At 45.1% G+C, this 26,525-nt stretch overlaps 1 protein-coding gene across 1 annotated transcript in view; it reads right to left on the bottom strand.

Moving 5' to 3' along the window:
- The window catches only part of UPF1 (UPF1 RNA helicase and ATPase), a 3,097,516-nt gene that overhangs the window by 571,727 nt on the left and 2,499,264 nt on the right, over positions 1 to 26,525 (bottom strand). Inside the window, exon 19 of the mRNA XM_044054826.1 lies at positions 13,443 to 13,524. Within this exon, the coding sequence (XP_043910761.1) occupies positions 13,443 to 13,524 (82 nt within the window). The remainder of the gene's footprint in view (positions 1 to 13,442; positions 13,525 to 26,525) is intronic.

Raw genomic sequence — 26,525 nt, 5'->3', positions numbered from 1 at the left:
GGACCATGTAGCTGCTGCACAAATGTCATCAACAGACATTCTTGACCAACAAGTGGAAGTAGTAGTCATGGATATAGTTGCCAACAAGTGGAAGTAGTAGCCATGGATAGAGTTGAATGAACTCTGGGAGGTTTTGATAATGATATCCCTTTCTGACAGTAAATCCATGTGAGACGGTATGTAATCTATTTAGCTAGGGTAACTTTAGAAACTGGCCGACCTAGGCAATTTGGAGAGAAAGATACAAAAAACTGGTTGATTTTCTAAATTGTTTTGCTCTATGAAAGTAAAAATGTAATTGTCTGCGTACGTCAAGGTGGTGTAGCATGAATAAGAAGTTATGTACCTACCATAACGTTCCATGTTAGTTGTCTTCTCTCGCCTTCTTTCTTGCTTGATGGGTTCGGAGCCGATCCTCGGCTCCGACTCGGCACTTGCTTTAGCTCGAGAACTCCTTTTACCAGCTCGAGGCAGCCCCATATCCCATGATGCAAGGCAGTAAGTACCCAGATCTCGTTTGTTGACAAAGGGCAATAACACCAAGCAAAAAATACTTCCCAAAGGAAGAAGAAACTTACAGATGGAAAAAGGACCAGGTCTGAATGGTCTTTAGCATAATAGTTTCTTATACAAGGTCTGTCCAGGCCAGGGGAAGGAGGAGGGTCGAAGAAAGAAGGCGAGAGAAGACAACTAACATGGAGCGTTATGGTAGGTACATAACTTCTTAATGTTAAGTTGTCAATCTCGCCTTCATTCTTGCTTGATGGGACCGCGTCCTAGCACCTCTATCCTGGGTGGCTCAATGGAACAAACTCTTGAGGACTGTAGAGCCAAAACTGGCTCTGTCCCTGGAGGCCAAGTCCAATTTGTAATGGGAAACAAAAGTGTGAGGAGTGGGCCAAGTGGCGCTGCACAAATAGTGTCCAAAGGAAGTCTAGCCTGAAAAGCTGTAGAAGTAGCTAAACTCCTGGTTGAATGTGCTTTAGGTTTTGAGCACAGCTGTTTTCCCCTGAGCCTATAGATTTCAGTGATGACCGAAGAAAGCCATCTGGACAAAGTGACTTTAGGAACAGGAAGGCCTCTTTTATTATCCGCCTAGCAAACAAAAAGTTGATCAGATTTTCTAAATTTTTGTTCTGTCCAAATAATATCTGAGTTGACGGTGGACGTCAAGATAATGTAGCTTTTGTTCAGCCCTATCTGAATAGTTAGGAAAAAATACCGGGAGATCAATGGATTGATTCAGATTGTTCTTTGAAGCAACCTTAGGTAAAAAGGATGGATTAGTTCTCAAAGATACTCTGTCTTTGTGAAAAATCAAATAGGGGGGTCGAACCGAAAGAGCATGAAGTTCAGACACCCTCCTGGCAGATGTAATAGCCACTAGAAATAAAGTTTTCCAAGAAAGATATTTCAGGGAACAAGAAACAGCTGGCTCGAAGGGGGAAAGAATCAAGGATGTCAGCACTAAATTTAGATCCCACTGAGGAGGAGGATTCCTGATTGGAGGCTTCAGTAAGAAAATTCCTTTCAAGAAGGCCCTGCAGAGCCTATGGGACATAATATTATGATCTGCTATCCCGACATGAAAATTAGAAATAGCAGCCAATTGAACTCTGACTGTGGAAGAAGAGGAGCCTGCATGAAAAATTTCTGCTAAGAAGTCCAGAACTGCCTGAACAGGGGCAGTAAAGGGATCAATATTTTGGGCCTTAGCCCAATAAGAGAAACGTTTCCATTTGCTTGTGTAAATCCTCCTGGTAGAGGATTTTAGTGAAGCTACTATGATGTCTCTAACTGGGTTAGAGATCAAAGGAAGCCTGGCTAAGGAAGGAAGTGGAGCAACCAAGCTGTGAGGTTGAGAGAAGGGATTGACCGGTGCAGCTGACCGGATTGGTGAATCAGTAGATCTGGCACTGGGTCCAGATGCCACGGCTGCACCAAAAGGTGATGATGGAGGAACGGAAACCAAACTTGTCGAGGCCAGTAAGGGGCAATGAGAATCAATTTGGCTCTCAAAGCGGTAGCTTTCTGGATCACCTGAGGGATCAGAGGAAATGGAGGGAAGGCATAAAGAAGTCCCTGGGGCCAATCCTGGGTCAGAGCGTCTCTGGGGGGATGGCCTGATAGAGGAAGGAGGCTGAAGAAGTCTGGACATTTGCTGTTTTGGGGAGTAGCAAAAGATCGCAACATGGACGACCCCATTCCAGAAAAATCTCTTCCGCTATAGATTGTTTGAGAGACCACTCGTGAGGCATGAGAATAGCTCTGCTCAATCTGTCCGCTATAATGTTGGTTTTCCCAGGGATATGCGTTGCTACCAGAAACCGATGAGAGGAGATCGCCCATTGCCAAAGTCTGAGCGCTTCTCGACACAAGGGGTAGGACTTGGTTCCGCCCTGTTTGTTGATATACCAAACTACAGACATGTTGTCTGTGTGGACTGCAATTGTCCCTACGGGAAGAAAGTCGTTGAGGGCTTGCAACGTTAAAAGCACTGCTCTCATCTCCAGGACATTTATGTGCAGATGGTACTCGAACGGTTGCCACGTCCCATGAACCATCCTGCCCTGATAATGACCCCCCCACCCGATCAGGGAGGCATCCGTGGTGACAGTGGCTATCGGGGACGGAGGTACAAAGCACCTGCCTTGGTGAACCTGAGACGATGTGATCCACCAAGCAAGATGTTCTTTGCATGTTTGTGTCACCAGAATCTGGTGACGCATTGGGAGTTGCTGGTATGACCACTGTGTGAACAGCATCCACTGAAGGAGGCGCATGTAGAACCGAGCCAGGGGAAGAAGAGTAATGGCCGCAGCCATGAGACCTAATACCTTTAGAACCATTCTGGCCTGTACTTTCTTGCTGGCCAGAATGATCCTGACATGAGTCTGAATGTCTGAAACTCTTTGTTCTGTAAGGGTAGCTGACATCCGAACAGTATCTAAGTTTGCGCCTATGAAGGTAATAGACTGGCAGGGCGATAAGGATGACTTTTCCAAGTTGATTGAGATGCCTAAATGAGAACACAGGTCTATTGTGCAATCCCTGGCTTGTATAAGCTGATGCCTGGTGGTGGCTGACAGGAGCCAGTCGTCGAGATACGGAAACACCTGGAATCCCTGACGTCTCAGGTGAGCCGTTACCACTGCCATACATTTGGTGAACACTCTGGGGGCTGTAGTGAGACCAAAGGGCAGGGCTCTGAACTGGAAGTGACTGGACCCCAGCCGAAAGCGGAGAAATCTCCTGGAGCGTCTGTGAATTTTGATGTGATAGTACGCGTCCTGAAGATCTATTGAGCACATCCAGTTGTCCTTCTGTAAGAAGGGCAGAATTGACTGAAGAGTGACCATTCGGAATCTTGTCTTCCTGACAGACTTGTTGAGTCTGCTGAGATCCAATATTGGTCTCCAGTCTCCCGTCTTTTGGGGACCAAAAGAACCTTGAGTAGATTCCGGGCTCTGAATGGTCTATTGTAACTGGCTGAATGGCTCTTTTTTGCAGTAGTTTTGCGATTTCTAACTCTGCAATGTCCCTTAGACCGGGTGGTACATCTGGAAGGGAACTTGAGGGAAGGGACTTTCCTCGAAAGGAATTATGTAACCCTTGGATATGATCGACTGTACCCATCTGTCTTGAGTGAGGGAATGCCAGGCTTCTGGGTACAGTGATAATCTTCCCGACTGCCTCCAAGGAGGGACAGCCGGGCAACACCTCAGGGATGCTGAAAGGGCTTATCAGAGAGAGGCTCCCTGTTTCCCTGGTTCTTCGGACCCCTCTGCCTCTAGAGCGGCGTCTGTTGTTGTTACCCCTCTGCCTCTAGGGGTAAACTGACCACGTGAATCCGGCATGACTCCTTGGGATTTACGGAACCACATCTTCCCACCCTTCTGTCCTTTGGGATAAGGCCTAGAAGGGTGGAAAACGGACTCCAACAGCAGAAAGAGTCTTGCCGTCCTGCTCACACCTGGTCAAGGTTTCCTTCACCTGAGGGCCAAACAAAGCTGACCCATCAAAGGGAGAATTTGTGAAGGACGCCTTAAAGGGATCCGCAAAATCACATAGCCGCATCCAGCCTTGGCGTCTAAGAGCCACACCTGTGCCTGCGGCTCTACTCGCTCCATCCGCAGCATAAGATATTAGCCGCATGGAGGAGTTAGCAATGGAATTGAGGGTTCCTAGCTGCAAAGCAATCTTTTCTTGAGCCCCTGCAGCTGTAGGATCCTGAACTACTTCTCCCAGCTCCCTGAGGATATCTCTTTGGAGTCTGGTGAAGTGACATAGGTAATTCAGCGAACGCATAGCAAAGGTCGCTGAGGAAAACATCCGCTTACCGTACCTATCCATGGTCCTAGAGTCCTTATTAGGAGGATGGACGGGCACGGAAGGATCTGCAAGTTCCCTTTTGGTGGCCGCAGCCACCACCATGGCATCAGCGGGGACACCCTTGGTAAGGAATTGTTTGTCACTAGGGGCAGTGATAAATTTAGAAGGCCTCCTAGGGACTGGCTCTACAGAGTCAGGAGCTGCCCACGCCTTCGTGCAATAACCTGCATCAGGGGTCGAAGGCGGAGACACCCAGGAGGTGGAGGGCCGAGATCCAAACGCCTCTAGGTATACTGACTCATCCTCAGAGGGATTGTTGGTGGGCCAGTTTCCCTCTGTTTCAGAAGTTCTAGGATGTCTGAGAAGGAGACATCCTCAGAGGGGATCTAGGGATCCCTCTGACTCATCAAAGTCAGTATCCAGTGACAGACTCGGGGAGTCTACATGCTTCCTCTTACAAGTCCTCTTCCTAGGAGGATCTCCCGAAACATCAGGAGAATCCTCGGAAGAGGGGAAATTCCCAATGGGGAAACCTGAGGCGGAGGATCTCTGGGTCCTGTAGCAAGAGAAGTGGCAGAGATGTCAACAGGTACTATAGAGGGAGGAGCTACGGGAACAGACTGCTGACTGATACCAGTGGCCAGTACACTCTTCATCACCTCGAATGCTCCCCTCCCAGGCAGGTCCGAGAGAACCCGCTCCAAGAGCTAGGAACCCAGGGGCCACCGAAGGGAAGTCTCCGAGGCAGATGTCGGAGCCGAGCTCACCAAGGCCGAGGCTCCAAGGGGAAGAGCGGCTCGGACAAGGGTCGATGCCACTCACCCCTCGGAGGAGACCATGGAAGCCCGACCACGAATCCCTCTAAGGAAGAGGAGATGAGTAGAGGCTGAAGGAACAGAAGGGGTATCCGTCCTCCAGCCGTAGCAGTAACCATGCCCGAAGACTCCAACTCCAAGCTCTGGGGTAGAGTTGAAGGAGGAACTGTAACAGGGTGTGGACCAACAGTCGTCTGCTGAGACGGGCTGTGTAACATTTGGGCCAGTACCTGTGACTTGAGTAATCTACTGACCACTCTCTCTAGGTCATGATCTGACAACCTGGATGACCTTGAAGATCGGCTCCGATGGCTCCGTTCCGATAGAAGAGGTGAAGCCGGGGCCGAAAGTATCGGCTCCAAGGAAGGAGACCTCGACCTCTTCCTGGAATGAGCCATCGGAGCCGATACTACAGATCCTGTCGGCGCCGACTTCTCGGAGCCGACAGAACGTCTCGATGTATCGGCTCCAGCCGGAGCCGATACAGCCACCAAAGTAACGGTGTCGGAGCCGATCGGAGCCGACACCGATGCCTGTGCCACATGGGTGTCGGAACCGATCGGAGCCGACATCGAAGTGGACAATACAGATTCGGCACCGATAGCCATCGGTGCCGAAAGCTTTGTCAAGCCAGAATCGGCTCCAGCCGGAGCCGATCTCGACTCAGTACGAGTCGGAGCCGAGGCCGCAGGCTTAGATACAGAAGCCTGGGCCTTGGCAGGTTTTGTTGATTTTGGTGGAGCCGACTTAGCGGGAGAGCCCTCCGGCTTAAGAAGGCCCCTAAGAATCAACTTGTTACGTCTCTCCTGCAGGACTCTCTGGCTGAAGGAGTGACAAATAGCACAGGAGTCCTGCAGGTGAAGAGGGCCCAGACAATACAGGCAAGAAGTGTGACCGTCTGTCAGAGACATCTTCTGACAGCACGAGTCACACTTCTTAAAACCTGAAACCCTCTCCTTTGACATGGTGCCGAACACACAACACACACACACCAGTCAAATTAAATTAAACAAAATACCAAGAGGTATTCTATAAAACACCAACACACACACCCTAACAGGGGGGGGATGGGATAGGAATTGACTAACAAAAAATTAAAAGAGACAGGGAATTTCTGTCAGAAAGGGATAGAAATTAAAATTAAACTATCAAAAAATTAGTTTTAGACTAAAAAGGGGCTTGAAATATCACAAAAGTGAACAACTTACCAGGAGCTGGTAAAAAGAAGACCTCCCAAGCGAAGCGGCAAACGAGATCTGGGTACTTACTGCCTTGCATCATGGGATATGGGGCTGCCTCGAGCTGGTAAAAGGAGTTCTCGAGCTAAAGCAAGTGCCGAGTCGGAGCCGAGGATCGGCTCCGAACCCATCAAGCAAGAATGAAGGCGAGATTGACAACTTAACATCTCTTCTTTACTGGTAAAATTTGAAAAGAAATCTGGTAAGTGAATGGATTTGGTTGATACTGTTTTCCAAAGCTACCTTAGGTTAAAAAAAAAAAAAAAAAAAAAGGAAGGTTAGCCCACAGACAAACCCTACCTTTGTGAAAAACAATGTAAGGAGTTTTTGCTGAAAGAGCCTGGAGTTCAGAAATTCTTTTTGCTTAAGTTATGGCTATCAAGAAAACAGTCTTCCATGACAGAAATTTTAGATCAGATTTGTCTGATGGTTTGAAAGCTTTTTTTGTTAATCTTTCAAATACCACAGTAAGACCCCAACATGGTGAGGGATCCTTTATCTGAGAACTCAGAAGAAAAATGCCTTTCATAAAAACTTTACACAATTTAGAGGAAGCCAAAGAAAAGGATTTATTCCCTGCATGGACATTTGAAATTGCTGCCAGTTTAAGTTTAATTGTAGAGAAAACTAGCCCATTTTTGGAGAATTGTCAAGAAAATGAATAGCTGAAGTTGGTGCAGAAAACGAATTAATGTCCTTATCTGAAGGCCAAACACAGAACCTCTTCAGTTTACTTTAATAAACTTTTTTGGTAGAACCCTTCTGAGAAGCTAAAATAATGTTACAAACTGGGAAGAAAGTCTAGAAAGTCTATTACTGGAAGTGGAGAAACCATGAGGTCAGGTTGAGGGTGTTGGATCACTGACGGATGACAGAGGAGGTCCCGAGTATGTTCCAGTATCCATAGAAGATAAAGTTGAGACCACAGAAAGGGGAACCATACTTGCCAAGGCTAGAAGGGGGCAATGAGGATTACTGAGTTCTTCAGCCTGCTTGCTTTCTGCAAAAATCTTGGAATCAGGGGAAGAGGAGAAAAAGCACAAAGGAGACCCAAGGGCCAAGCATGAAGAACATCTCTCGGTGACTCCCCATGAGGGGGATCAGAACAAAAGTACTTGCTGCACTTGTTGAGAGGAGTGGAAAATAGATCGTAGCAAGGTTGGCCCCCAGTGCTTGAAGATCATACATTCACTACCGACTGGTTGCAAGACCCCTAATGAAGCATCAGAATTGAACTGCTTAGTTTGTCCGCAAGCATGTTGGTTTTCCATGGGATGTGCATTGCAATTAGAAAGCTGTCTGATGAGATTGCCTATTTCTAAACCCTCATGACCTTTCTGCAAAGGGGGTAAGAACAGGTTCCTCCTTGCTTGATGTATCAGACTACAGACATGTTGACGGTCTGAAATGCAATAATGACAAAGGAAAGAGCTTCTTGAAATGCCTGCAGTGCTAAAAGGACTGGTCTCATTTATAGGCCACTGATATTTAACGATCTCTTGGGGGGACCACATGCCTTGGACAATTCTTCCCAAGAAATGCCCCTCCCACCACAGGTGATAAGTGTACATGGTCAAATGTGGCTAGTGGCTTCAGAAGAATAAAAGGTTTGCCCAGAAAGAGAGTAATTGTATCCACCAGCAAATGTGTTGCTTGCAAATCAGGGTGAGTTTTACTTGAAAAGACAAAAGTTGATACAGAATGAACCACTGTACAGCTACAGTCCATTGGAGAACCCTCAAAGAAGCGTGCAAGAGGAAGTAGTATTATGGCAGCTGACATCGACCCTAGTGCTTGAAGCACTAACCTTGCTGGAGAGAGATGAAAGGGAAAGGATAGCCTGAGCCTGGTTTCTGATAAAAGTAATGTGGTGAACAGGCAAAGATGCTACCTGTGTTGATGTGTTTAAAACTTTCCCAATTATATCCATGCTCTAAACTGGCGCAACTTTTAACTTGCCAAGATTTATCGTAATGCCCCAAGTGTTGCAAATCTGGAGTAAATAGTCCCTGGCATGCTGAAGTTGATGCTTGGATGGGGCGGTCAGGGTCAGTTGTCTAGATATTGAAACACACAGAACTCTTCAAGCCGCAAGTGAGCCATGACTACTGCCATGGATTTGGTAAACACATTGGGGGCTGTGGTGAGTCCAAAGGGCAGGGCTCTGAATTGGTAATGACTGGCTCCCAGCTGAAAGTGGAGATGTCTTCTGGATCATCTATTCTGATATGACAGTACACGTCCTGAAGTTCTACACAGCACATCCCACCACACTTTTGCAGAAAAGGCAGGATGGACTGAACTGTAACCATTTGGAACTTCACTTTCTTTACATACTGATTCAGTCTGCTTAGATCCAAAATGGGTCAGAGGTTCCTTGTTTTTTCTTTGGCACTTAAACGAAGGAATAAGTTCAGAGTCTTATCTGGTGGGGTGGGATCTTCTGGATTAATTTTTTCTAGCAGCTTTTGTATTTCTTATGCTGCGGTCTTCTGATGACTGGGTCTCATCCTTTGACCATGAGGAATAAGGGAAAATAGTATGTACTAACCTCCGGACAACATCTACAGATCTCTTGTGAAGTTTGTCCAGGTGTTTAGGTGCAAACAGAACTGACCCCCGACTGCCTCCAGAAATAGATAGTCGGGCAGCACTTCAGTAGTGCTGATGGGGCCTGTCTGAAAATCTCTAAAGACTGGTTCTGCGGGCCTCCTCTCTCTCTGTGACGTCTACTGGTGAACTTTCCTCCTCTGCCTCTAGAGGAAGTATCCCCATGTGAATCTTGGAAAGGTCCCGGAGATTTACAGAACTGCATTTTGTTACCGCCTCTCTGATTCCTAGACAAGGTTCTCTGAGGTGTAGAAAACTTGATTACTACGGCAGACAGGGTCTTTTTATCTTTTTCCGTGCGAGTAAGCAAATCCTTTACCAATGGCCCACACAGAGAAGTGTCATTGAATGCGGCATTAATAAAGGATGTCTTAAAATGCTCAGCAAAGTTGCATAGCTGCATCCAGCCATGTCTCCTTATGGCGATGCCTGAACTGGCTGCTCATGAGGTACCTTCAGCTGCATGACAGATTAACCTCAAAGTATTTGATATAGACAAGAGTAGCCAGTTGAGAGTATGTTCTTTTGAAATCCTCAGCAAACAAGGACTCAAGAGTATTTGAAAGTTCATTTGTCAAATCTCTACGAAGCCTAGTAAAGTGTGGCAGATAGTTAATTGACCTCGGAGCGAAAGTAACTGAGGCTACACTCCTTCCAAATCTGTCCAAAGCTCTGGACTCTGTTAGATAGATGGACAAAAGACCTTTGGCTCTGGTACCCCTTTCTTAGTGGGTGCCTCCACCACCATAGCATCAACTGGGATTCCTTTGCTCCAGTGGGGTCTGTCTGCAGGTGGTGCCAAAAACTTGTCAGGGTGCGTGGGGATGGGCATGACAGTATCAACTCCTTCCATGCTCATCTGCTGGGTGGGGGGGGGGGGGGGAGTACCAAAGACAGACAAACCACAGCCAATAGCCTCCAAGACCACAGATTCTTCAGGAGGAAGGCTTTTGAGATGACCAGCCACCTTACTGCTGCAGGATCTCTAGAATATCTCCAAATGAGATGTCATCCGATGGTGACCTGGGGGATCCCTCTCCATCAAAATCTGTCTCTTCTGTGACAGACTCCATGGGGGAGTATGTGTGCCTCCTGTTACACTTCCTCTTACGGGGAACCTCTGCTGTGGGATGTTCTGGACAGCTGCCAAAAGAGAGGGGAAGTTCTTCTACTGGAACAGGCTGCAGACTACTTGAAACTGGCTGTCCCTGTGGAATAGGTTTGACCGATTCTGAACTCAGACCCAATGAGAGTAAAGGAGCATGATCCAAAAAATGAGAAGATGTACCTTTGCAAAAAAAAGCCCTTTCCACCATCTCGAACACCAAAGGAGTGGGAGAGGCACCAACCTGCCCCCTTGGAGCCGAAGCTTCCAAAGAAGGTAGGTCTGGGCCACTCCCGGATCCCAGCCTCAAGGGGAGAATCAGATTTGACTGCCCAGGGCAAAAGCTCCAAGGGGAAAGGAATGGCTCTGACAAAACTGGAGCCAACCCTACCCCCTCCAGATTAGACACTGACACTTTGGCTCAGAGACCTGTTCTGATCCAAGGGTACTGGGGCAGGACGAGTCAGGGAAACAGTCGGAGTGGAGGAAGAAATGTTCCTCAGATCCAATGCTGACCCTCTCAGGGATTTTAGATTCTTGGGCTATGAAATTGATGGACGGATCATAGTAGGAGAAATAGTCTTAGATGTAACAGGCATACTCACGGACCCATTAGTGGAAGGAGCAATAAGACCTCCATTTGAATCTTAGCTCCGAGAAACTTTTACATCATCCTAGCCACATCCGATTCTGACAAGCTTCTGTACGACCTACAGGAAGAGGTGGAAGGGGGTCTGGAATGCTTCTGTGGTGTCTGGAGAAGCTCCGCAAGCAAGGTAGGTGAAATTGGCTTCATAATATATTTGGGGGTAGTACTCCAAAAATAAGCACCCAGCTTCAGATCCAAGGACTTAGAATCTTAGGGGGGGGGAGCAGTTGGATGATAGTGATTACTGTAGAACTGGAGGCTTTTCTAAAAACTCGTGAAACTGACATCTGCAATGTCCTTACACTTAAGCATAAGAAACTGTTTTACAATTCAACAGCTGATTAACAGAATGCTTTACATGAGCTTGTATCCCTTGAACATCTACAAATTCGACCAACTGATAAGGGGGGGGGGTGTTACTGCACTTATGGACATGACTGATTTGACTAGCATGAATAATATGTTGATGTTTCTACATATTAGGTACTTAAGAGGTTCAAAGTTAAATTGAATAATGATGTATATTCTGATTTACATGACCTATTTATTGAGGGTATTTTTAGCAAGGAACTCCATGAGTACTTTTTGGTTGAACACTCCACTATCCCTATTCTGTGTGATCTTCGTGAAAGTGTGTAAGACTTTGTGTAGTCCATCTATGAGACCCACAGTCTCTGGTCGAGGGTGGGTTATGGAGCCACTCTCGATTTATGTGGAAAAGATGCTCCACCCTGTTCTGGACAAAGAACATACTCTAAGAGATACTAAGCACTTTCTATCTTTGTTAAATGAATGGTTAGAGAGTTATACAGGTCTAGACTACATTTTAATGACTATGGATATTACATTTCTTTCGTTACTGTTATTCTCAATGATGGTGTTGACCTTACACGACTTTTACTTTTAAAACATTCACAATGTAGTACTGATTGTATACATTATCTATGCTCTTTATTTTGTGAAATAATGTCTGTTTTTAATGAAGTTTTATCAGAAAGTCGGTGTTGCCATGGGCACCATGTGCACGAACAGTTACGCGAACATGGTGCTGGCATACTGGGAGTTACTGTATACTTTCAAAAAATTTAACTTTTTTCAGCAGTTTTTATCTTTTTATACTCGTTTTGCTGATGTCTTTCTTGTTTAGACAGGCACAAATGTCTTGCATGATTTCACTGATTATTTACAATAAACTATTACTTTAAGATTTACTCTAATTTTTTCTTTTGATAGTATTGAATTTTTTAATGTACAAGTGTTTCGGAATTCCATGGGTTTAAAAACCTGTTTGCACAAGAAGCCGTGTAAAAGTCAGTGTCATTCATAGGACTAGTAAGCACCCACGGCATGTCTATAAGAATGTCCTTAAGGGTCAATTCTACAGGGTAGCTCAAGTGGTGATGATAATACTATGTTACATGCATCTGATGTTTTGAGAAGTGATTTTCTCTCTACAGGTTACTCTGTAGTTGAGATTAATCAAGCATTTAATGAAGTAATTGCACATAGGATTGATTCTGCGAGACCATTTCTTTCAGAACAGAATCATAATTTTGTAAAACATTCCTATGGTCTAATAATTTGAGAATGTGTATGATCTTTATAAATTATGTAAATTTTATTTGTGATGTTAAGAAAAATTACCAGATACTAACGTCAAATGAAAGCTACAGGACTCTACTAGGTGATGCACCTCAGTTCTGTTTTAGGAATAATAGTAACTTGAAGAAAAAACTGTTATAAATCATTTGGTAATGAGAACTTTAAATCTGCAAGGGTAAGAACAATTCTGTGCAGGGCTTGCAGTATGTGCAAATGTATTTGTGGTGTTAAATAAGCAGTTTCATCCAGTCACTAAACAAGTGTAAGAGTTTAAACTTCATGCAGACTGTAGAACTAGCAACCTTATGTATCTGGCTGTATGTACTTTGTGTGGATGTTACTATGTTGGCAAAACAAACTGTAGTCTGAAAGATCGTATTAGAGAGTATATGTAAAACATTAAAAGATGTGGGAGGAATAATGGTTTGTATAGACATCAATTAGCTACTGGTACTGATCATTCAAGTTTATGATGTTATAGATTTTTAATGTGATTTGTAGAGGAGATGGTGTTAAAACAAACTATATGGATTCTGAAGTTGCAGGCAGATAAAGGTATGGGGTTAATTGACTCTGTACCTTTAAAGCCTGCTTAGATCACGTGGAATGAATCGAGTTTGCAAGTTTATTAGTGTGTATTTGAATTTTATGGTTCTGAAGCAGCGCCAGGTTTTTGGCGTGAAAGCGCTTACCTTTCCTTTATTCTCTGTTTGTGAATAAATTATACATTTTTATACTATGCTGTGTCAGCTGTTCGACCATTTTACAAACATACTAGAAAAAAGGTTTAACATTATGAAGTCAAACAATACAAACATTAACGTATTAAATATATACTACAAAGATGCACAGTGGTACCGACTAGTACTCAAAGAGCTGAAATGGAAATCTGAAAAGAAGACAAACATCTATAGCTGAAAAAATCTTACAAATATAAATGTATTAAATACATATAAATACAAAGAGATGCACAGTCATACCAACTGTAATGTTATGAGCTGCACCTAGTACTCAAGGAGCTGAAATGAAAATCTGAAAACAAGACGTACTTCTAGAGCTGAAAAAAAAAACTTACAAAATCATGTTCTTACCTTGACTACTCCTGTCATACACAGATCCTGGTATGATTGCTTCACGAGCGTCATACATAGCATTGCTCATAAAACGGCCACCCTGCAAGCCACAGAAGTATCATCTTGAGACATTGTGAATACAAATTTCATACAGGACAGACATCTGATGCAAAGTAAAACAACCTCCATTTGACAGACCATTTGACCAGAAAGATCATTTTCAGCCATAACCAGAGCTCAAACCAACTTTAAGATAGATGGTTAATAGTGATGGACCACAACACATGTACACACAGATGAAAGGTACAATAAACCAAAGAGCAGCCAGATATGCCAAAAACTGTACAAGCAGGTAGGAGTCATAGAGCACTGATAAACAGTGGCTGTGTGACCCCATATATTCTTAGGACACCATCTTCAAAACACTGCAGATTAAATTATCTGCCAATATGTTGCAACTTAAACATAAAAGCAGTTCACTCTGAGGTAAGCAAAAGAATCTATGCTGAGTAATTTATTAGAAGCAGTATTTTAATGGTGGTAGCAAAGCTGCACCTAACTAGTTCCAATACATTATTTGTTGACAACAAATGTTTGAAATAAACACTTGCCAAATGTGACATGAGTGAAGTACTGCTCCTGTAGTTTCATGAAAGTGCAGTTGTGTGTAAGACACTTCTCAAAATAGATCTTCAAAGTGAGGTCACTATCAGAAAATCAAGAAATGTATATCCCTACCAGAGTACTATACTGGTCCAGTGCCACTGTATCCTGAAAACTTAAATGTTGCATAAAGCATTCAAAGACAGCCAGTGATGCCAGATGACTCATTTTGAGTTCTTTCCTACCAAAGGGAATTTCGACTGTAGTAAGCTACTGTGCTTAGTACAACGTAATAAAATAAAGTGAAGAACGACAAAACTATGTACAATTTTCATAGCAGTACGGAGAGAGAGCTTTACTGCCACTGCTATCTTTCAAACAAGTTGTCATGTTAAGTACCTTGCACAGAATTATACTTCTTAGGCAAGTGTCAATGTAGCAGACTACTTGCCTGTAGTAGCATAGCCATGCCAAAACTCTCTTCTACCCCCTGAACTCTGCATTCAATTTGTTTTGCGAAATTCTGCACAGCAGTCCATAAGCAGCTCCTAAATTTTGGTCATAAAATTTCTGAAATATGATTGAGATGAACATGCTGACTAGTTGGATGGCATGTGCTGTTACTAACACAGATTAAGATACTGCTGATAAAACTATAGCCATAAAGACAAATGGCACAATTATTACACTTGGAAAAACATTAAGCACTTACTGGAACTTAAGACTTACTGGTCTCTGTCTAGACATGGGAACAGCATGACTGTTGCACTTAGCACTCTAGTGGCAATAAACTCTAGCTCCTCTCTACTCAAAGACCTACTTCTGCTGCTTCCTCCAGATCAAGAATGTTAACATTAAGCATACAAAGGATGAAGAAGTTATGGTCTAACTCAAAGACTCTTCAAAAAGTAAAAATTTGATAGGGCATAAGTTATGTACTTACACAACTTAAGTCCCACATGGACAATGGAACAGCAGGGCAGAATTCTCAACAGGTGTGGCTTATCCCAACAAACCAATAAAATGACAGCTCCAAAGAATGCTCTCGTTCTAGAAACAGAGTTGAAACTAATGTTTACCTACGGTATGCAGAGAAGAAAAAGCAGCTGCTGCTATCTCATCAACTGTAAGGTTACAAAGGAAAGTCACGGATGTAGAATGAGCCCTAACAAAGGCTTTCTGTGGAACAGAAAGCTGCCTACCTGCTACTGGGTAAGAAAACAGTACGAAATAGAAAATTATCAAGACTACAAGGCAAAAATAGATCTTTTAAGTCCAGGTGGTGGAAAGAATGACATTGTTCATCCTTCCTGAAAGCCTGTGTGTGAGCCAAACTGAACATCCAAATAATGCAAAAAAAACCTCTCCTTTGAGTACTTTGGGAAAAAATACTAAGTGAATCCACCACTTTAGATTAGTCTGGGTAGCTAGAGATACCTTATCCTGATGAACAACTATGTACCAATTACTACTGAGAAGACAGGGCCTGATGCTCAGAATCTCTTATTGCAGAGGTAAGAGCGACAAACAGACTGTGTTCCACAGTAAGAACTTGAGATCAGTTGAACCTGCTGGCTGAAAAGATCATCTAATTAGCCTCTCAAGCACAAAGTTAAGATACCAAGCTGGAGATGTGGAGAAGACATGGACTGCAATCGTGGAAGAATGTGTCTGGGCATCTGTCCTTCTCAGTGAACTATGACGACGCAAGGGCATTTGGTGTTGACTGACAAAACAAGAAAATTAAGGCAAGGTCTCCCCCACTTCTTGAATACGCTGCATGCTACTCTGCTGTTTAAAGACCATTTGTGGGGGTAGCAGTACCTGTCTGCTCAGTTGGTAGACCTGGGTATATGTGTTGCTATCAGAAAGTGTTTCTGTGAAGTTAGCACCCATTCCCATACTCTCATTCCTTCCGTCAAGGGGTGGTGTAAGATCAAGTTCCTTCCGGCTTGCTTGTTCAGATACCACACAGCTGCCACTTTGTATGACAGCACAGCAACTGTACCTCAAAGAAGCTGATCTCGAAATGCCTGCAATGCTAGGACTGCCCTCATCTTGAGTAAGTTTGTGCGCAGGGACACGTCCTACAATGATCACAAACCCTGCACAGTCTTGTCTGAAAAGTGCCTCCCCATCTGAGGGTAGAAGAGTCCATGATAACCATTGCACGTGGCAGTGGTTTGATGAAACATAAATCATTAGTCTAAACTGGTGGATGAATCTACTTAACCTAAATATCTCTGCCCAAGAAAACCTGATCTTATGGTACAATGGCTGAAAGGACTGTTCCCACTGTACTCAAAGTCTTCACTGTAAAATCTTCTCGAGTCTGGCAACGAGAACCGTATGTACTGACATGGGCATGAGACCAGTACTTCAAGAATACGAGTTCTGGTGGCTTACCTTGCCGGCACAAGACTTCAGAAATTAGAGTGTGTCTTTCCTAAGGCAGAACTGACCGCTATCTCTGGGTGTCTAGCCGACAGCCTATGAAGGTGAGATCTTGTGTGGGCTCCAGCTGGTTATCCCCAAAGAGAGAGAGAGACATGGCAGCCAGCATCTTCCTAGTACAAAGCTGTTCCACAGAAGGAGCTGTCAAGAGCTAACTGTCTATGTATGGGAAGATTCATACTCAGACATTGCATGCACTGCAACAGAACCATACATATGGTGAACACCTGTGGTGGTGGTGGGGGGGCCTGTGGTGAGACCAAACGGTAAGGCCCAAAACTGAAGGTGACTGTCTCCATCTGGGAAGCAGAGAAATATTCTTTATGCCTTGTTGAGTCCCATGTATCGGTAGGCATCTTAGAGATCTAAAAAGCACATCCAATCCTCTGCCTAAAAGGTATTACAGTATAGATTGTATGCCGGCTATCCAGAAAGTTTTCTTCATTCGCAAAGTGCTCGAGCTGACAGACTTGAGTATTAGCCAGAGGCTCTTGGTCTTTTTTGTACAACAAACAATCTGGAAGAATATCCTGATCTGTAGACAGGCAGAAACTCTTGGATACCTCCTCTCCTGTTGGAGATTTGTACCTCCTTTAAAGCTGCTTCTCTTGGTCTGGGTGGCACAGATGGGGGTAGTGAAGTCTGAATTTGTTGTGTTGTAGAAAAGGGAATGACAACTTCTGGATATGATTCTTCACACCCATGTGTTCATTGTGGTGACCATCCACACTGGAGTGTATAAGAGCAGACGGCCTCGAACAGTCAGACAAACCTTTATTAACAAAACTCTGAAAAGGATCCCCTACTTCCCTCCCTGCTTGTTAGGATAGAGGGATGGCATACATACTGCAGTCCCCCCCTCTACCACAGGAAACTGTTCTACTCTTGTCTGAGTTGGGGCTTCTGGAATGTGTGGAAAAATTACACTTCTCTCACTTGACTGGTTATGATGAAAGGTCTTTTTTTTTTGGGGGGGGGGTCAAATTTATCTTCCACAGAGGTAACAGTTTTCCCTCTTACTCACATGTAGATGGTGTGTCTCTCACATTTTGTCCAAACAGCATATTGCTGAAGGAGGCACTGGTTAAAGCCATTTTGAAATGGTACGGAAAATCTGTGAGCTTAATCCAGGGCTTTCTCCTCACAGACAAGCCTAATCCTGCTCTTCTAGCTGTCCCATATATCACATTCTGTATGATACACACAGTCAAAGAGGAAAGTCTGCTTGAGACAGCATTCCTGGACTGAAACACCCTGACTCGCAGCTGTTTCACATGTCTGAAACTGAACCACATGGGCCATTTGGGTCAATATTCTGACAGAACATACTGGATGCATAGACTCATAACCTATCCATCATCCTGGAATCTTTACTGGGGGAGAAGCAGCCTGAGCATCTTCTGGGAGATCATTTTTGAAGGCTACAGTTAACACTATGGAGTCAGTAAAAAAACCCTTGGCTCAAGTAAGCTCTGTCCTTTGGGGGTATGAAGGATTTTGTCGGGCTTCCCTGGAATGGACTCAATGTCCAGCTCCTTCCACACTACTACAGACCATCTCTACCAGTTTATCTGGGGAAAGCAGTACCAATGCTGTTAGGGGGAGAGGAGTTATTGGCCTCCTATAAGATCAATTCCTCTGGGGAGGTTAGGTCTAACTGGCAATAATCCTCTGCACAATTTCACTGAAGGATGTTGTCCTCTAAATGGGATTTAGGGGAACCTCTCCCTCATCCAGATCTGTATCTGGAGTGGAAGACTCCAAAGGGGAGTCCTAGTACTACTACTAATGCTTTTTCTTCCTTTAGGACTGTGATGAAATTATTCATCCGAACTTCCTTGGGAAGAGTGCTCTCTGGATCCCACCAGTCTAGGCCTAGTACTCAACTCTGATCCTGTGGGAACCTAGATGATGGCTGATTAAAGGTCGTAACCTCAGTAGTACTTTGAGGTAGAAGTAATACTGCTGACGCACTGGAATTGTAGCTGCTTCTAGCACCATGGAGTCTGCTGAAACACTAGACAGCAGAACAATGGGGGCTGACAGACAAGCCCATCCTGACAGGTGGCACAGAGGATGCCAAACCAGGTATACTCAGAGAATGGCACCAATGCAGTTGGTACCAGCCCCTGTGCCAAAAGCCTGGTGTTGACCCCCACAATACTCATTTAGTACCAAAGGGTATGGTACTGATATTGGTGGTGCCAAAGCCAATGTGTGAGACACACGAGATCTAGCCACACTGATGAAAACACAGTCTGATGATTCTGTCTGCTGCTGCCAAAACCAGGCCCAGATGAAGAATGGTAATAAGGGAGGTAGATGGAATTTTTCCACCCATGGTAAGAACTGTTCAGGCTGAAAATGAACTGTATGCAAGATTTGCCTTGAAAAGGCAGACACCGCATACTCCTAACAACATTACTATGGACTCTTGAAAGATCCGTGAGAATAGACCGATACAATAACAGGAGTGCTAGATGAAATTAGCTTGGAAACTTATTTTCGTAAAGAAAAGCTGGTAGTGCACCACGTCAGCATCGAGCCCTCTGGTAAAGGAGAGGATGAAGGCTTAGGCTGAACTCCTCTCTTAGCATTAAGGAGCAGGAGAAAATAAGCATCTCTGCTGAAGATATCTTCGCCAGCGCCATCTAGTCCTCAGCAATCTTTTTTCTTCTGTATAGGTGTCAAAGTGATTCCACTCAGTGCCACATCTGGGAAGAAAACACTATCAAAATCATGCTTACTACTGCAACTAACATTAATATAAATAGAGCAGTTACTCAACAGATCTGAGCCTCAACAGAGCAGAGACAAATCACATGGGTCACGAGGATGGATTTTATGCCCACAGGTCTTACTTTTCTTGAACACTGGCTTGCCTTCCTTTATCCATGTTCCTCATAGTCCAATCATAAAAGCACACACAAAGAAAACACTAGAATCACCAATGACATTACCTTGAAAGCAACAAAAAGAAATCTTGACCAATAATCAATAGTGCTGACACACAAAAAGTACAGTTGCGCATACTTACCATAAATGTAGATGTTTGAGTGTATTCACTGTTGCAGTCATTACATTTGGGTTATCTGCTTGCAGTAGCCCTCAGTCGGCCCGATTAACAAAGTCTTGGGTCCAGTGTCGGTTGCTGTCCCTTCTTCCATGACGTCAGGTCATCAGGGGTATAAAACATGCAGCCGACGCCATTATATCAATTTTTCTTGCCCCAGATGTCAGGTGCCCCCTTAATGGGAAGCAATTAAATCTATAATACAAGGATATACCTCCAACAAAAAAGCAAACACACCAAAAAGCTTTTTGAGCAGAGTAAGTGAGAGTAGAGGTATAGCCAAAAGAAGAAAGGGGGCTGGAGGGAGAGTAACCAGGACTGTACACTCTAACAACTACATTTATGGTAAGTGTACACAATTGTACTATGTTCTTCGTGTTTCACTGTTGCAGTCATTACATTTGGGTAGAATCCCAAAGCTATGAATGGGAGGCTGGAACTAAATAGCATTAGGAGTGGCTGTAAGGTCCTGCAGAACTGCAGTGGCAAAGCCTGCCCTAGGCTGAGAGAAGAGAGGCAAATGATAATGCTTTGTAAAGGTATGAACAGAGCTCCAAGTAGCAGCTTCTAAAATGTCTTTGGTTGGAACTCCTCTGAGAAAAGCTGCTGAGGTAGATGCAACCCTAGTGGAATGGGACTTGATTCCCTTGGGCACCGGTTTACCATGATGCAAGTAGCAGAAACAAATGCTGTGGCTTATCCACTTTGAAATAGTCTGCTTTTATATAGCCTTCCCATCTGTACTATGTTCTTCATGTCTCACTGTTGCAGTCATCACATTTGGGATGATTCCCAAAGCTAAGGAAGGGTGGAGGTAGATTAAGAAGCATTAGGCCTGACAATCAGGCCCTGTAAGATTGCTGTGTCAAACCCAGCTCTGAATTTAGAAAATATAGGCAAGTGGTAATGCTTGGTAAAAGTGTGTACAGAGCTCCAGGTTGCAGCTTTCAGGATGTCCCTGATAGGGACTCCTCTGAGAAATGCAGTAGAGGTAGATGTAGACATAGTTGAATGTGTTCTTATCCCTTGTAGGGTAGGTTTTTCATGGTCTTGTAGCAGAAATGGATGCAGTGTGCTATCCACTTAGATATGGTTTGCTTTGAAATGGCCTTTTCCCTCTGCCCCTGCAGCAAAGCTGACTAGCAGCTGGTCAGATTTTCTGAGAGGCTTAATCCTGTCCAAATAGAATCTAAGCTGTCCGTGCACGTCTAGAGAATGCAGTATCCTTTTCCCCTTTATTTTGAGGATTAGGGAAAAAAGTAAGCAAATGAATGGACTGGTTTAAAGCCACACTAGACACCACCTTGGGCATAAAAGATGGGTTAGTCCTGAGGGAAGCCCTGTCCGCATGGAAGATGATGAAGGGTTCCACTGCAGTTCCCTCTTCTTCCTGAAGTGATGGCTAGAAGTAAAGCTGTTTTCCATGAGAGGAATTTCAACTCTGCTGTAGCAGTCGGTTCAAAGGGTGGAAGTGTAAGTTTTTCCAATACAAAGTTAAGGTCCCAGGCTGGAGTGGGAGCTCTTCTGGGGGGGGGGGGTGTCTTACATTTTTGGTCCCTTTAAGGAGCTGTTTTACCAGAGGATGAGAAAAGAGGGGTGGCTCAGTATTATAATCAGCTGAGATGGCAGAGACATGATTCTTAATTGAAGAGAAGGATAAGCCCTTGTGGAGCATTTCTGTTGAGTAGTAATCTAGTATATGAGGTAAGCTGAGTAAAGTTGTGCCCATCCCTCGAGAGTGGCTCTAAGAACAGTATCTTTTCCACTTTTCTGAATAGGATTTTCTAGTACTAGGCTTCCTTGCCTCAAGAATGACATCCAGCACCTGCTTACTGAGGGTTGCTAGAGGTGAGTTCATGGGATTAGCCAGGCTGCAAGTTTCAGGGTCTGAAGTTCAGGGTACAACATTTCACCCCCATGCTGGGACAGCATGGAAGGGGTCTGAGGCAGCTGCCATGGATGTAGCACTGTCAGACTGTGCAAAAGAGGATACCAGTGCTGGCGTGGCCAGTCTGGTGCAATCAGGATTGCCCTTGGCTTGCCCTGTTTGATCTTTAGTAGAACCTTCGAGAGGAGAAGCAGAGGGGGGAAGGCATAGACTAAGAGGCTTTCTCAGGAAAAGGACAGGGCATTCACCTTCCAAGCTTGGTTGTGGGGAGTTCTGGTGCAGTATTTGTTTAACTGACAGTTCAGAGGGAAAGCAAACAGGTCCACCTCTGGTGTTCCCCCATCTGTTCCCCAAAAGCTTGAATATTTTGGGTTCCAGTTTCCATTCATGTGGGTCCATGAGATTTCTGCTTAAGTTGACCAGTGAATTTAGTTTGCCTGGCAGGAACTGAGCTTGTAGGTGCACTTGGTTGCTCAAGGCTGTGTTCCACAGAGCCATGGCTAGTCTGCAGAGTGGGTAGGAATGTGATTCCCCCCTGCTTAGTTATATACCACATAACTGTGGTGTTGTCTGTCTTTACCAATAGTTGTCCTGGAAGAATAAGACCTTTGAAGGCTGTCAGAGCATTCTGCACAGCTAATAAGAAGTTATGTACCTACCATAACGTTCCATGTTAGTTGTCTTCTCTCACCTTCTTTCTTGCTTGATGGGTTCGGAGCCGATCCTCGGCTCCGACTCGGCACTTGCTAAACTCGAGAGTCACTTTTACCAGCTCGAGGCAGCCCCATATCCCATGATGCAAGGCGGTAAGTACCCAGATCTCGTTTGATGACAAAGGGCAATAGCACCAAGCATAAAAATACTTCCAAAAGGAAGAAAGAAACCTTACAGGATGGAAGAAGGACCAGGTCTGAATGGTCTTCAGCATAATAATTTCTTGTAGAAAGGTCTGTCCAGGCCTGGGGGAAGGAGGGAGGGTCGCAAGAAAGAAGGCGAGAGAAGACAACTAACATGGAACATTATGGTAGGTACATAACTTCTTAATGTTAAGTTGTCAATCTCGCCTTCATTCTTGCTTGATGGGACCGTCCTAGCACCTCTATCCTGGGTGGCTCAATGGAACAGACTCTTGAGGACTGTAGAGCCAAAACTGGCTCTGTCCCTGGAGGCCATGTCCAATTTGTAATGGGAAACAAAAGTATGAGGAGTGGCCCAAGTGGCCGCTGCACAAATAGTGTCTAAAGGAAGTCTAGCTTGAAAGGCTGTAGAAGTAGCTAAGCTCCTAGTTGAATGTGCTTTAGGTTTTGAGCACAGCTGTTTTCCCCTGAGCAGATAAATTTCAGAGATGACCAAGAAAGCCATCTAGACAAGGTCACTTTAGAAACAGGAAGGCCTTTCTTATTATCCGCATAGGAAACAAAAAGTTGATCAGATTTCCTAAAATTTTTTGTTCTGTCCAAATAATATCTGAGTTGACGGTGGACATCAAGATAATGTAGTTTTTGTTCGGCTCTGTCTGAATAGTTTGGGAAAAATACAGGGAGATCAATGGATTGATTCAAATTGGTCTTTGAGGCGACCTTAGGCAAAAAGGTCGGATTAGTTCTCAATGATACTCTGTCTTTGTGAAAAACCAAATAGGGGGGTCGAACAGATAGAGCATGAAGTTCAGACACCCTCCTGGCCGATGTAATAGCCACTAGGAATAAAGTTTTCCAAGAAAGAAATTTCAGGGAACAAGAAACAGCTGGCTCGAAGGGGGGAAGAATCAAGGATGTCAGCACTAAATTTAGATCCCACTGAGGAGGAGGATTCCTGATTGGAGGCTTTAGCAGGAAAATTCCTTTTAAGAAGGCCCTGCAGAGTCTATGGGACATAATATTGTGATCTGCGATTCCGACATGAAAGTTCGAGATAGCAGCCAATTGAACTCTGACTGTGGAAGAAGAGGAGCCTGCATGAAAAATTTCTGCTAAGAAGTCCAAGACTGCCTGAACAGGGGCAGTGAAAGGATCAATATTCTTGGCCTTAGCCCAATAAGAGAAACGTTTCCATTTGCTTGCATAAATCCTCCTGGTAGAGGATTTTAAGGAAGCTACTATGATGTCTCTAACTGGGTTAGAGATCAAAGGAAGCCTGGCTAAGGAAGGAAGTGGAGCAACCATGCTGTGAGGTTGAGAGAAGGGATAGACCGGTGCAGCTGACCGGATTGGTGAATCAGAAGATCTGGCACTGGGTCCAGATGCCACGGCTGCACCAAAAGGTGACGATGGAGGAACGGGAACCAAACTTGTCGAGGCCAGTAAGGGGCAATGAGAATCAACTTGGCTCTCAAAACGGTTGCTTTCTGGATAACTTGAGGGATCAGAGGAAATGGAGGGAAAGCATAAAGAAGTCCCTGGGGCCAATCCTGGGTCAGAGCGTCTCTGGGGGGATGGCCTGGAAGAAGGAAGAGAGAGAAGTCGTCTGGGCATTTGCTGTTTTGGGGAGTAGCAAAAAGATCGCAACATGGACGACCCCATTCCAGAAAAATCTCTTCCGCTATAGATTGCTTGAGAGACCACTCGTGAGGCATGAGAATAGCTCTGCTCAATCTGTCCGCTACAATGTTGGTTTTCCCAGGGATATGCGTTGCTACCAGAAACCGATGAGAGGAGATTGCCCATTGCCATAGTCTGAGCGCTTCTCGACACAAGGGGTAGGACTTGGTTCCGCCCTGTTTGTTGATATACCAAACTACAGACATGTTGTCTGTGTGGACTGCAATTGTCCCTACGGGAAGAAAGTCGTTGAGGGCTTGCAACGTTAAAAGCACTGCTCTCATCTCCAGGACATTTATGTGCAGGTGGTACTCGAACGGCTGCCACGTCCCATGAACCATCCTGCCCTGATAATGACCCCCACCCGATCAGGGAGGCATCCGTGGTGACAGTGGCTACCGGGGATGGGGGTACAAAGTGTCTGCCTTGGTGAACCTGGGGAGATGTGATCCACCAAGCCAGATGATCTTTGCAAGTCTGTGTCACCAGAATCTGGTGACGCATTGGAAGTTGTTGGTACGACCACTGTGTGAACAGCATCCACTGAAGAAGGCGCATGTAGAAGCGAGCCAGGAGAAGAAGAGTAATGGCCGCAGCCATGAGGCCTAATACCTTTAGAACCATTCTGGCCTGTACTTTCTTGTTGGCTAGAATGATCCTGACATGATTTTGAATGTCTGAAACTCTTTGATCTGTAAGGGTAGCTGACATCCGAACAGTGTTTAAGTTTGCGCCTATGAAAGTAATAGACTGGCAGGGCGATAAGGATGACTTTTCGAAGTTTATCGAGATGCCCAAAAGAGTACAAAGCTTTATTGTGTAATCCCTGGCTTGAATAAGCTGATGCCTGGTGGTGGCTGAAAGGAGCCAGTCGTCGAGATACGGAAACACCTGGAATCCTTGACGTCTCAGGTGAGCCGTGACCACTGCCATGCATTTGGTGAACACTCTGGGGCTGTAGTGAGACCAAAGGGCAGGGCTCTGAACTGGAAATGACTGGACCCCAGCCGAAGCGGAGAAATCTCCTGGAGCGTCTGTGAATTTTGATGTGATAGTGCATCCTGAAGATCTATTGAGCACATCCAGTTGTCCTTCTGTAAGAAGGGCAGAATTGACTGAAGAGTGACCATTCGGAATCTTGTCTTCCTCACAGACTTGTTGAGTCTGCTGAGATCCAATATTGGTCTCCAGTCTCCCGTCTTTTTGGGGACCAAAAGAACCTTGAGTAGATTCCGGCTCTGAATGATCTGTTGTAACTGGCTGAATGGCTCTTTTTTGCAGAAGTTTTAAGACTTCTAACTCTGCAATTTCCCTTAGACCGGGTGGTACATCTGGAAAGGAATTTGAGTGATAGAAAGGACTTTCCTCGAAAGGAATTTTGTAACCCTCGGATATGATCGACTGTACCCATCTGTCTTGAGTGAGGGAACGCCAGGCTTCTGGGTACAGCGATAGTCTTCCCCCGACTGCCTCCAAGGATGGACAGCCGGGCAACATCTCAGGGATGCTGAAAGGGCTTGTCAGAGAGAGGCTCTCTGTTTCCCTGGTTTTTTGGACACCCTCTGCCTCTAGAGCGGCGTCTGTTGTTGTTACCCCCTCTGCCTCTAGGGGTAAACTGACCACGTGAATCCGGCGTGACTCCTTGGGATTTGCGGAACCACATTTTGCCACCTTTCTGTCCTTTGGGGTAAGGTCTAGAAGGGGTGGAAAAACGGACTCCTACGGCAGAAAGAGTCTTGCCGTCCTGCTCACACCTGGTCAAAGTTTCCTTCACCTGAGGGCCAAACAAAGCTGACCCATCAAAGGGAGAATTTGTGAAGGACGCCTTGAAGGGATCTGCAAAGTCACATAGCCGCATCCAGGCTTGGCGTCTAAGAGCCACACCTGTACCTGCGGCCCTACTCGCTCCATCAGCAGCATATGATATTAGCCGCATGGAGGAGTTTGCAATGGAATTAAGGGTTCCTAGCTGCAAAGCAATTTTTTCCTGAGCTCCTGCAGCTGTAGGATCCTGTACAACATCACCTAGCTCCTTAAGGATATCTCTTTGGAGTCTGGTGAAGTGACATAGGTAATTCAGCGAATGCATAGCAAAGGTCGCTGAGGAAAACATCCGCTTACCGTACCTATCCATGGTCCTAGAGTCCTTATTAGGAGGATGGACGGCACGGAAGGATCTGCAAGTTCCTTCTTGGTGGCAGCAGCCACCACCATGGCATCAGCGGGACACCCTTAGTGAGGAATTGCTTATCACACGGGCAGTAATAAATTTTGAAGGCCTCCTAGGGACTGGCTCTACAGAGTCAGGAGCAGCCCACGCCTTCGGGCAATAACCTGCATAAGGGGTCGAAGGCGGAGACACCCAGGAGGTGGAGGGCCGAGATCCAAACGCCTCAGGTATACTGACTCATCCTCAGAGGGATTATTGGTGGGCCAGTTTCCCTCTGTCTAAGGAGTTCTAGGATGTCTGAGAAGGAGACATCCTCAGAGGGGGATCTTGGGGATCCCTCTGACTCATCTAAGTCAGTATCTGAAGTGATAGA

Source organism: Protopterus annectens, chromosome 13.part0 (genome assembly GCF_019279795.1).
Source record: "Protopterus annectens isolate FY-2018-M chromosome 13.part0, PAN1.0, whole genome shotgun sequence".
NCBI lineage: Eukaryota > Metazoa > Chordata > Ceratodontiformes > Protopteridae > Protopterus > Protopterus annectens.
The sequence above is the reverse complement of the archived record's forward strand: the minus strand, read 5'-3'. Positions and strand labels throughout refer to the sequence as shown.